Source organism: Ischnura elegans, chromosome 9 (assembly GCF_921293095.1).
Source record: "Ischnura elegans chromosome 9, ioIscEleg1.1, whole genome shotgun sequence".
NCBI lineage: Eukaryota > Metazoa > Arthropoda > Insecta > Odonata > Coenagrionidae > Ischnura > Ischnura elegans.
This window is the reverse complement of record NC_060254.1, coordinates 106697585-106710223: the sequence shown is the minus strand read 5'-3', so window position 1 is coordinate 106710223 and position 12639 is coordinate 106697585. Positions and strand designations below refer to the sequence as shown.

The window sequence follows — 12639 nt, the reverse complement described above, 5'->3', positions numbered from 1 at the left end:
AGGCGGCACCGCGTAAACAAATCATCCTTCTTCGAAGCCTCTCCACATTGCTGTCAAAGTGAGGTATCGGAAGTCATGTTTTTTTCCATATCAATCGTTTAGGAATATTTTAGCCGTTTCTAGAACATTTTAGAACTCCCTTTAACTTTTGTTTTGGACGTGGATGGATTTTCTTTCATTCAATGGTGTATATTGACCCTGATACGATACAGGCTCATTATGAAATGGTCAATCATTCGACGAAGGCATATAAATTCTACAAATTCTTGCATAGATGGGTAGAAATAATCTTTTCGTGGGAGTGAATGTGAAATTGGACCTCTCTATGCATAAATAACTTAACTGTTCTCTTATATAGTTTGTGACCTGCCGCTTCCTAACTCGTATTCATCCTCTCATTTGCGGATACGTTTGAAGCAGAAAACTAGAAGAGTTTGCACATTTGATTTTACATTGTTTTTCATGAAGCATAGTCGTGTTTTACTAAATTTTCAAAATTAATGGATCCCATCCTAACTCTTTTTTTGTAAGTAGAGTTACATAATCACAAACTAAAAATATGGTTATTTAAAAGATAATTACTTAGATTTTTAGCCCTAATTGGAATTCTTAAGACACGAATCCATTGAGAAGATGCTAATTTCAAGAACTCATTTGTATCGCAAACATTATTTTATCCAACCTGAAGTTAAAACTCTTATCGCAGAAGTGAAAAGGAAAATAATGTATAGCAAGGGCGTTCCTGTTGGGAGTAACTGTTGAGCTGTCCACTTCTTTTTCTTGTCTGTAAAGTAACTTTAGAGCAACGGTAGTTAATGCCTACTTATCAATTTTAGAAACTATTTCAATGAAACAGTTTGGCATTTATTACACGTGGCACGGAGGAAAAAATATTCTCTCGATTAACTGAAAGTCTCAATGAATTCTGTGAGACAAGAATACACATTAAAAGAGACACAGCTTTCGGTGACTCAAGGTTATTCTAAGAACTTCCGTAACATATGTACGTTCAGCGAGAAATATTTTTCATAATGGTTTAAGAGGGTATATAATAAAATATGTATTAATTTTTCAAAAACATATTTATTTACAAAAATATTTGAAAATTAGATTTAACGAAACAATTTACAGTGAATACATTACAATGACTGCAATAAGTTATGCACGTCAGCAACATATGTAGTCTCACAACAATGATTTATCCTTCATCTTCCTCTATCACAGCATAATTCTGCGTGTTCCATTTTCAATATGGATTTCCAGTACATAAAAAGTGTTCCGACACAGGAATTTCACTTGCAGAAAAATCACAATACACTCAGTCCATTGTCCGCATAAATAAATATGACTTGAATGCCGCACTCAAACACACATTGATAGTGACACAATGGTCACAATGATAAAATAAACACGGTGAATAAGGAAAAATTATAGAGATTAAAAATATAAATAAATAAATGAATGAATTGGAGTCTGTCTGTAGAATACGAAATGGTATTCTGTCGAGGTGGAAAATTATGAGAATATAAAAATTGCGAAAGGAACAGTCGAGAGTCCAAGATTTAATTGGTGACTAAATCGCTTCCTCTAACCTCTCTTCTCAGCAGACTTGAGGACTGGCTTTTCCGTTTGCTGGATTTTCACCGTCCGCACATTGTCCTCTTGCGTTTTTTTAACCTGTAATGAAATAAAGCAGTATAAATGAGAGAGCGGCGATAACAATAGTATCACTTAACTAGAACTAGCTACAACCCACGCTTCACTTCAACACGTATGAACGGAAGTAACGAAACGATCATATTTTTACGATAGTTCACCATAAAATAACATCGTGATGGTTTATAACGACTCCACTATATAAGATTGAAACTTCAGATGAATAGCATTCATTTTCGAATTGTTTTCGATTGCAAGCTGTGGTCGGGAGGGCATTTCAAGTTTCAACCGCTCCCGAATGAGGGCGCATTGTCAATGTTAACGTGAATTTAGGATCACATCGAGTAATCCTCATGTAATTTTGAAGCAATGATTTTTTAACGTGGACGCACGCGACTCCAACAAATGGCAAACCAAAAGTGAATATGAGAATCATCCATCATTAACGATGGATCAGTTCCATCCGTTCAAGGCTGAAACCAAGTGCAAATTCGATTCACACGAAATTTAACGCTTAAACAGTGACGTGAAATTTTTGATTCACTATCAGTGACGTGCGGTCTACGAGAAGGCAATAAAACAAATTTTTTTTAAAAGTTGTGAAGTCATTTTATAGCTTAGTTTACTTCAAACTTATATTTAATATTATGCATTCCTAATACGAACTAACTTTTTCAGTAAATATTGTTATTTGAAACAGGATAAAAAACTAATATAAAAACACTTAAGTTATTATTTTAACGATGGTACTTTTTTAATTAAGTACTTCACTATCCACGTTATACAACTAGAAATGCTTCATTGTTAATTGTATATTATTATTATTGTTTAAAACCACTAGGAATTGTTTTTAACATTTTTTAGAATAATTTCCGCCAGCATTACGTTTATTGGATTTCCAATTAGTGATGTGAGGTCTCACAGACCGTTACTCATATTCAGTTGAGAGTTTTCAGATATAAATAATAAGAACGTTAAATTTTAAGAGTTTTATGTCCTTATTATACAAAATTAAGTCGCTCACGAGGATTAAACATATTTTGAAGTAGCAATTTTGAAAATATTCATTATTTTAGATACGCAACGGTCTCTCAGAGCGCAAATCACCGGTTAAGGGTTTCAATGGACTCAACTGATACGTCGCATGTTTTTTACGGACTGGACACCCACCTTTGGTGCTGTAATGGTGAGGACGCCGTCGGAGCTTAGGGTGGAATTGAGTGCTTGGTGATCGACGCCTTGAGGGAGCGTATATCGTCTCAGGAAGTGTCTGGAGACGAAGCCATGCTCGTCCTCCGTCTCCTCGTGCTTCCCCTCAACCACCACGCTGTCCTCCTCCTGCGTCACCGTGATCTCCTCCGGTTTAAAGTGCTGCACGTCCACCACGATCTTGTAGCCATCTTTGTCCATCGCACCTCTGCTGTCGTCGGCACGCGGGAGGTGTCGCCACGGTCGGTGGTAGGTTGGCGGACCGTGGTAGGGAATGTAGGGCGGCTGGAAGAGGTCGTCCATGTGCATGCCTACACCAAAGTGCTGGTCGAAGAGCTGAGAGGGGGCAGGAGCCCAAGGGTTGTAAGCGAACCACGGTCGAAAAGCCATTGCGTGTTGATACATCTGAAAGTAAAGGAAACATAAAGTTTAAAGGTGGTCCTGTAGCTAGTGTGGTATTGACGAGATTTACCTTGTCAAGAATAGTGAATTATGTTCAAGACTAGTGGCGCCGACTCCATAGGGCCCGAGGGGGCCCGAGCCCCCTCAAAATTTGATTGTGGGTGTGACGAAAAAATGTGCCAGACTTGTTTTTCCCCGGAGTGTCCAGATATCAGGGTTCTAATGCTGATCATATGACTCTTCTAAAATGCTTAAAATACTAAAAACTCCCTACTTATAAAATTCCCTGGGGCAAGATTTCCCGGTTTGGGCCCCCTATATTTTTTGTGAGTCGGTGCCCGTGTTCAAGACCCTGACTGAAGTGGGAACAGAAAGTACATTTCAGAGTGAGTGATCGGTACTCATCTACAATTGGAACGTAATGTGGCCGTGAGATTGTGAGCAATAAACCAACTGTAGTGCAATCAAGTATCAATTCACTTTTGCCAGCCTATTTCGTACTACAAGGAGGAGCATTAACTCAATTTGATGTCATCCAGCTGTATGATCTTCAATCGATCCTTGTCCATCGACGTCCTTGAGTGCATCGCTCTTTCACGATTAACGAAAACTTCGCGTATTGAATAAACTGGAATCCATGGATGAGTCTCACCACTCCTTGCACATGAGTGCGCAGGCTTAACATGCGCAATATTATTGAAAAATGATGTATGCTTACCTCTCAGATTTGTGCGATTGATATGTCGATATTCGCTCTCCTCCGGTACTTCTCGAAGATTAACTGCACTTCTCTCGTAGACTAGGAAGCAGTCTCAATCGCCGGGATCACACTTTACACTTTAGTCTCACAACTTGCACGCCTGAAGACCTGTTTCAATATACCGATTCTTGGCGGGCGTTGGTATATATGTCGATCCATTTTAGTTTTCATTTTCGTCGGCAGATGTCTCAGTCATTCGCTCCGCGTACGCCGCGAATTTCCTTGGGCCTGCGTGAAGGTTCTGGAGAGGACAAACAGGTGGGAGGGGTCTCTTAAAGGGAGGGGGAGGAAGGCAGCGGAGGGGAGGGTCACCCTCTGGAACTTTCGCCCCTGTTCTGGATCAGCCGAGAGGGTACTCGCTTGCAGATCGATATTTCTGATCTCATACCTATTATACGACGTATATTATGTTCAGTGGGTTATTAATAGAGTTCGGTACACCGCGGGTCGAATGTTGGGCCAAATACAAGGGGTCGTAATCGAATGAATGAATTTACTACTCCAACCTTGTATGTACACTTTTTTTAGTAACACAAAATTAATGGAGCTTTAGGTAGCTTTAATGGTTAAAATAAAATAAACTAGCATGGAGGCTACCGTCTTAAAAAATTAAATTCAAGGAACACCAGAAAACAAAATGAAGGTATATGTGATTTTTTGAAACGTTATCATTATGAAACATATGTGACAGTAACTTACAATAAACAAAAACAAAGTATAATATATGGGCAGAACAAAATAAATTTCTTTTTTCTCCTTTCACAAAAATACAAAATATAGTCAATTGAATACTTGAGATGGTTACAGTGATTTTGGGTAAAGCTTTTTGTTCTTTCATGAACTAGTAATTAACAACAGAATTACGTTTAAATACAACTAGCAAGTTTTCGTGATAATCCTTTTTGCGCTATTATAACTAGTTGTCCTTATATCTATGGAAAAAATATCCAAATTTTGGAAATCATGTATTCTCTGCCGTAGCTTACTCCGGGTCGCTGTTGGGTTTATTATCAAAATACAGATTAGGCATAGCTGGATGGCTGGGGTCTAGCTTGCATTTTGGTCGGTGTAACGTTAAATGGTAAAACTCTTATTTGAAATGTGCTCTGAATGAATCGTTGACTCTCTCTTCATTTTCGAGGAAAGCACGGGAACAAACACGCAAGTACCTTTTTGCTATAAATTTGACTTAATCCGTGGAACTAATGAAACAACAGCACTGAGTAAAAAATATTTTTCTTTTTCGAAAATAATCTGGTAACTGTTGGAAATGGTCAAACCAATGCAGCGTTATGTCCATACAAATTATTATATAATCATTGATAGTGATGTGATGTTCAAGTTGTGAATAGCCAATGGGGGTGGAATTAAAAGTGAATTTCACATTCTTATTTTCCCATTACTACAGTGTTTCTAATATCAAAATGAGGTTGTATGACTTATGCACAAAACAGAGTTTTTTTATCAATGTACTTAAAAGTTTACCGCAAATTGTCTTCAGAAGTTTTACTTACGCATAACTTGCTAACGACATCTGATAAAAATTAGCTATTAAATTTTGTATGTTTGATTTTATTAATTAATTTTAACTGCATACCTATATAATTTACACATTATTGACTCCCAGGTGAAATCCTTGACGCGAAATGTCATCCTCAAGTTTGTTTTGAAAAAGCGATCTCATTGCAAATAGGGTAGTTTCCTTCATCAAAGAAAACGAAATACACTGATTGCGGTTCGTTACCCACCTTTAGTGTATTCATAATATATGAATTATTTGGTTTTAGAAATACCGGTTTAGACGAATGGAAATGGTCAATTTTAACCGCATTTGAAAAAGGCCAGATTGGCGCCCATGCTATGCCACTCCACGTGACGTCACAGTGACCTAGTTTCTATACGAGTGGATAGGAGTTTTACAACCTCTGAGATTACCAATGGATGCATGAGGCACAGAGCTCAGGGAAACATGTCTTAATAATCACCTATTAAAACTGCCCAAGGTCGGAAAGGTTTCTTCGGTTCATAAGGAATTCATAATCCTTATTTAAGCCAAGCGCTACCAGCTAGCAGGGTACTCTGCTACCTGCTACCATCCTGCGTCGTATCAGCGCTCAAAGCCTCGACCCAAGGTTGACTTGCGACAGCGGGAACCAGAACGACGTCGCAAGGAGTTTTCCCAGCATTCAAACGTAACCGTCACGTTTTCGCGCGCTTGAAAATTTTCACTTTTCCATTAATCGCGAAAAATAGATATCGTCATTAAAAAATCTGAAAGCGTGAAATTCTTATTCCAGGAGTAATAATCTTCGATTTAGGCAATACAAAATAATAGGAAAGCACCCTATTGAATAGAACGCAATTTGCATAACCTCGATTTCGCAGACCTCGTTATTTCAGGAGGCTCCGGCAAATATGAAGTGTCGGGCCAGAGCGTGAAGTATTCACTTAGCTCTCTCAGAAGTCAATAATTATTAGAATCGATCTACCCAATTAATCAAAATCTAATGATGAAGCTGTAGCGGATACATATTTGGGGGCGCCCAGCCCCCCCCCCCCCTTGCGAGGCCGCCAGCATTATCGCCGAACATTACAGAACCAGATTTGTAACTTTTTATATCATAAGATGGCATTGCCTTGTTTATGTGTGTAATCAGCTTAAACAACACTGTCTAAAACTTTGCATGTAACTTGACTATTTCAATTACTACGATAAAGGTAAAGGTAGCTCAAGATATCTTTTCACCCCCCTGTGTTTTTTTTTCTCTATCCGCTACTGTTATGAAGTCCATCTTAGGCGCCGATGACTAAGTGTGCCGATGTTCTGGAATTATTTCCAACTTTAGAGCAACGGTAGTTAATGCCTACTTATCAATTTTAGAAACTATTTCAACGAAACAGTTTGCCATTTATTACACGTGGCACGGAGGAAAAAATATTCGTTCGATTAACTGAAAGTCAAAATGAATTCTGTGAGACAAGAATACACATTAAAAGAGACTCACAGCTTTCTGTGACTCAAGGTTTTTCTAAGAACTCCCGTAGCTTATGCGCGTACAGAGAGAAATATTTTTCATAATGGTTTAAGAGGGTATATAATAAAATATGTATTAATTTTTCAAAAACATATTTATTTACAAAAATATTAGAAAATTACATTTAACGAAACAATTTACAGTGAATACAATACAATGGCTGCACTCAGTTATGCATGTCAGCAACATTTTTTATTTCATTACAATGATTTATCCTTCATCTTCCTCTATCACAGCATAATTCTGCGTGTTCCATTTTCAATATGGATTTCCAGTACATAAAAAGTGTTCCGACACAGGAATTTCACTTGCAGAAAAATCACTATACACTCAGTCCATTGTCCTCATACATAAATATGACTTGAACGCCTCACTCAAAAACACATTGATAGTGACACAATGGTCACAATGATAAAATTAACACGGTGAGTAAGAAAAATGTATAAAGATTAAAAAAATAAATTAATTAATTAATTGGAGTCTGTCTGTAGAATATGAAATGGAATTGTGTCGTGGTGGAAAATGATGGGATCATAAAAATTGCGATAGGAACAGTCAAGAGTCCAAGATTTAATTGGTGGCCAAATCGCTTCCTCTAACCTCTCATCTCAGCTTTCTTGATGGCTGGCTTTCCCGTTTGCTGGATTTTCACTGTCCGCACATTGTCCTCTGGCGTTTTTTTAACCTGTAATGAAATAAAGCAGTTTAAATGAGAGAGCGGCGATAACAATAGTATCACTAAGCTAGAACTAGCTACAACCCACGATTCACTTCGATACGTATTAAAGGAAGTTATGAAATGATCATATTTTTACGAAAGTTCACCATAAAATAACATCGTGATGGTTTATAACGACTCCACTATATAAGATTGAAACTTCAGATGAATAGCATTCATTTATGAATTGTTTTCGATTGCAAGGTGTGGTCGGGAGGGCATTTCAAGTTTCAACCGCTCCCGAATGAGGGCGCATTGTCATTGTTAACGTGAAATTAGGATCACATCGAGTAATCCTCATGTAATTTTGAAGTAATGATTTGTTAACGTGGACGCACGCGACCAATGGTAAACCAAAAGTGAATATGAGAAGCATCTGTCATAAACGATGGATCAGTTCCATCCGTTCAAGGCTGAAACCAAGAGCAAATTCGATTCACACGAAATTTAACGCTTAACTAGTGAAGTGAAATTTTTGATTCACTATCAGTGACGTACGGTCTCGGAGACCGCAATAAACCAAAAATTTGTAAAACATTGTAGTCATTTTTATTGCTTAGCTTACTACAAAATTATATTTAATATCATGCATTCCAAATACGAACCAACTTTTTCAGTAAAATTTGTTATTAGAAACAGGATCAAAAAAACTGATATCAAAAAACACTTTTTCAATCATGGTACTTTTTATTAAGTACTTAACTATCCACGTTATGAAACTAGAAATGCTTCATTGTTAATTGTTTATTATTATTATTGTTAAAAATTACTAGGAATTGTTTTTAACATTTTTTAGAATCATTCCCACCAGCATTACGTTTATTGGATTTCCAATTTAGTGACGTGAGGTCTCACAGACCGCTACTCAAATTCAGTTGCAAGTTTTCAGATATAAATAATAAGAACGTTGAATTTTAAGAGTTTTATGTCCTTATTATACAAAATTAAGACGCACACGAGGATTAAACATATTTTGAAGTAGCAATTTTGAAAATATTCATTATTTTATATACCCAGCGGTCTCTCAGACCGCACGTCACCGGTGAAGGGTTTCCATGGACTCAACTGCTACATCGCATGTTTTTTACGGACTGGACACCCACCTTTGGTGCTGTGATGGTGAGGACGCCGTCGGAGCTTAGGGTGGAGTTGAGTGCTTGGTGATCGACGCCTTGAGGGAGCGTATATCGCCTCAGGAAGTGTCTGGACACGAAGCCATGCTCGTCCTCCGTCTCCTCGTGCTTCCCCTCAACCACCACGCTATCCTCCTCCTGCTTCACCGTGATTTCGCCCAACTTAAAGTGCTGCACGTCCACCACGATCTTGAAGCCATCTTTGTCCATCGCACCTCTGCTGTCGTCGGCACGCGGGAGTTGTCGCCACGGTCGGTGGTGGGTTGGCGGAGCATGGTAGGGAATGTAGGGCGGCTGGAAGAGGTCGTCCATGTGCATGCCTACACCAAAGTGCTGGTCAAAGAGATGAGAGGGAGCAGGAGCCCAAGGGTTGTCAGCGAACCACGGTCGAAAAACCATTGCGTGTCGAGACATCTGAAAATAAAGGAAGCATAGAGTTTAAAGGTGGTCCTGTAGCTATTGTGGTATTGACGAGATTTACCTTGTCAAGAATAGTGAATTATGTTCAAGACTAGTGGCGCCGACTGCATAGGGCCCGAGGGGGCCCGAGCCCCCTTAAAAATTGATTATGGGTGTGACGAAAAAATGTGCCAGACTTGTCGATTTTCCCCGGAGTGTCAAGATATCAGGGTTCTAATGCTGATCACATGACTCTACTAAAATGCTTAAAAAACTACAAATTCACTACTTATAAAATTTCCTTGGGCAAGATCCCCGGTTTGGGCCCCGCAATATTTTTTGTGAGTCGGTGCCCCTGTTCAAGACCCTGACTGAGGTGGGAACAGACAATACATTTCACAGTCAGTGATCGGTACTAATCTACAAATGGAAAGTAATGTGGCCATGAGATTGTGAGCAATAAACCAACTGTAGTGCAATTAAGATATCAATTCACTTTTGCCAGCCTATATCGTACTACAAGGAGGATAACTCAATTTGATCTCATCCAGCTGTATGATCTTCAATCGATCCTTGTCCATCGACGTCCTTGAGTGCATCGCTCTTTCACGATTAACGAAAACTTCGCGTATTGAATAAACTGGAATCCATGGATGAGTCTCACCACTCCTTGCACATGAGTGCGCAGGCTTAACATGCGCAATATTATTGAAAAATGATGTATGCTTACCTCTCAGATTTGTGCGAGTGATATGTCGATATTAGCTCTCCTCCGGTACTTCTCGAAGATAAACTGCACTTCTCTCGAAGACTATAAAGCAGTCTCAATCGCCGGGATCACACTTTACACTCTAGTCTCACAGCCTACACGCCTGAAGACCTGTTCCAATATACCGATTCTTGGCGGGCGTTGGTATATATGTCGATCCATTTTAGTTCCCATTTTCGTCGTCAGATGTCTCAGTCATTCGCTCCGCGAACGCCGCGAATTTTTGGGACCTGCGGGAAGGTTCTGGAGAGGATAAACAGGAGGGGAGGGGTTTGTAAAAGGGAGGGGGTGTAAGGCATTGGAGGGGAGGGTCGCCCTCTGGAACTTTCGCCCATGCTCTGGATCAGCCGAGAGGGTACTCGCTTGCTGATCGATATTTCTGATATCATACCTGTTTTACGACATATTTTAACTTTACGTATAATCATTTTTTTTTCAATTCAGTACAGTAATAGATACCCTCCTTTCCGTTGGAGCGTAGCTGATATTTGGGATAAGTAGTTTTTACTCAGATATCGCTATTTTGTAATGCCGCGGTAAGTCTCCGTTTCGTTACTTTTGCAATTCGCTAAATAATAACTTGCATGTTTTTTTAAGTGAGTTAATTCATTTAGATTAAATATATGTATGAATAATCGATATTGATAGGCTCTTGTCTTCGCCTTTGAGTGTCCGCAAGGGGCAATACCGCAGTTTATTGAATATATTTGCCAGGAATAAAAACTGACGACTGTGAATTAGTACGACATGTTTTAATAATAGTAGTTAGGTAAACATTAAAAAACGTAACTTATGAAATAAATAAATACCTTAATATTCTCAATCAAAAACATTCTCATCATCACAAACCTTTCACCCATTACTCGAAAGAAAAAGCAATTATGCATAGTCATCTTTGATATCTCCTCTCGTCTCAAACACCCGAATATCAGTTCGATATTTACCCTTTTTGAGGAAACGATATCGCATCAGAGACATTAATTGAAGTACGTAAAAACATATAAATTCCACTTAATTTACGACGTCAATGAGAAGTTAAAATAAACTATTTGAGTACATCAATTAAATCATTTTACTTGTCATTAACCGCCCGACGTTCCGAATTAAATTAAACATTGTAGAGAATATAAATTTTTGTGAATGTATTATAGCGCAGCTATAATTTAGCTAATATACTATAGTGCAACCACGTCTAAATCAAGCATGCAAAAAGGCTTTCATTTCAATTGCACACACGAATTACACACACATTACATTGATAAGCAAATGTAAACGTCCTCATCTTTGTATCATATAGTAAACTAACACGTACAAATTGTATTCATCTATGTAATTTCACTACTCATTCACGTTATTAAAAACATAACTCTGTGATTTATAAATTAAATTGAATGCATAATTCTTGTTATGCCAAAAAAGATAATTTCATTTCAATTGCACACACAGTACATAGAGAAGTAAATGTAAATTTCCTCATCTTTACATTATAGTAAAGAAACACGTACAAATTGTAAATATTTGTCAATTTACTACAAATTCACGTAATTAACAACATAAAACACTGCAATTTATAAATATAATTGATTGCATAATTCACTTAATCCCAAAAAAAGGACATACAACGTGACCATGAAAGGTAATAAACATTTGAATTCCATCCCAAACCTCACCTGCGAACGATTCGATAGCCTTAACGTCAAGTGATGTGTTGACGAAGAGATCCTTTCGATCGAGAGCCGGAATACTTTCGAACGTAAAGTTACACAATCACTCCTTCAATTGTTTTCGAGCTGTTGATCTAAACTCCACGGAAACCGGATCTTTACGCTCGAACGTAAAGTTACAAAATCGGCTCCCTGATTAGCCTGTCGAGTCGGCCTCGACGTCGGACCGCAAATAAAACTCAGCTGCTCCATTTCTCACGAACAAGCAATTTATATCGCGATGAATTCTGTTGCTTTTTTAAGTGAGCACTGAAATGTTGATCCTGAATCTGCAATTTTCCTAATTCATAGATTTATATACATCTGCATAATACCCAGCAAGCCACCTCTATGGTGTTTGGCATGGGGTGATCAATCACCATCATAAAGCATTCAATTGGAGTCCCACATGCACACCACACAGTCTAAGAAACGCCATGCATACTAACGAATTGCACTACCATATGCTGTTAGAAATAATAATAAAATTAAGAAACATGTATTAAGTTTTACATAGGTGAAGAGAAAAAAATCACCTCGCCGCTTTCGTTGCGAGCTATTCTTGGGCTAACGCCGCCCTCCCCCTTGCTTTGGGCACTCCAACAACCTCCTTGGCCAACCCAGACCTACCCCACAGTCCGTCTACACCATATCAAGGTCATTTGCAATCTGTGACTGCCCCTTCTACTGCCAATCAGGTGGAGGGTGGGGCAGCCGCGTCATTCTTTGAAAAGGCCTCAACTCACATCGCTCGACATCTACGTTGCGCACGCAAGGGGATAACGCGTATAGGTTTTGATACATCAGTGCCATCCATCTATGCCAGTGGTCCAAGGCTGCCGCGAAGTTTGAATG

The 12639-nt window shown here is 38.7% G+C and overlaps 1 protein-coding gene across 3 annotated transcripts; it reads right to left on the bottom strand.

Moving 5' to 3' along the window:
- Positions 1 to 1063: 1063 nt before the first annotated feature.
- On the bottom strand, positions 1064 to 10221 carry LOC124165073 (alpha-crystallin A chain-like). 3 transcript variants are annotated; one of them, XM_046542333.1, is made up of 3 exons: positions 10043 to 10221; positions 2827 to 3270; positions 1064 to 1677 (listed from the first exon to the last, which is right to left on the bottom strand). In XM_046542333.1, the coding sequence occupies exons 2-3, from the start codon at positions 3268 to 3270 to the stop codon at positions 1588 to 1590; spliced, it is 534 nt and encodes a 177-aa protein (XP_046398289.1). In that variant the 5' UTR covers positions 10043 to 10221; the 3' UTR covers positions 1064 to 1587. The 3 variants fall into 3 exon arrangements, with proteins under 3 accessions (XP_046398289.1, XP_046398288.1, XP_046398287.1); XM_046542332.1 differs by lacking the exon at positions 10043 to 10221 and adding an exon at positions 3986 to 4191; XM_046542331.1 differs by lacking the exons at positions 1064 to 1677; positions 2827 to 3270 and adding exons at positions 7138 to 7747; positions 8884 to 9327 and having other exon boundaries at positions 10043 to 10220.
- Positions 10222 to 12639: the final 2418 nt, after the last annotated feature.

Coding starts and splice junctions, on each gene's coding strand:
- LOC124165073 (XM_046542333.1), bottom strand. CDS start 3,270: ATGTATCAACACGCAATGGCTTTTCGACCGTGGTTCGCTTACAACCCT. Junction 1,678..2,826: donor TCACCATTACAGCACCAAAG/GTGGGTGTCCAG, acceptor ATTTCATTACAG/GTTAAAAAAACGCAAGAGGA.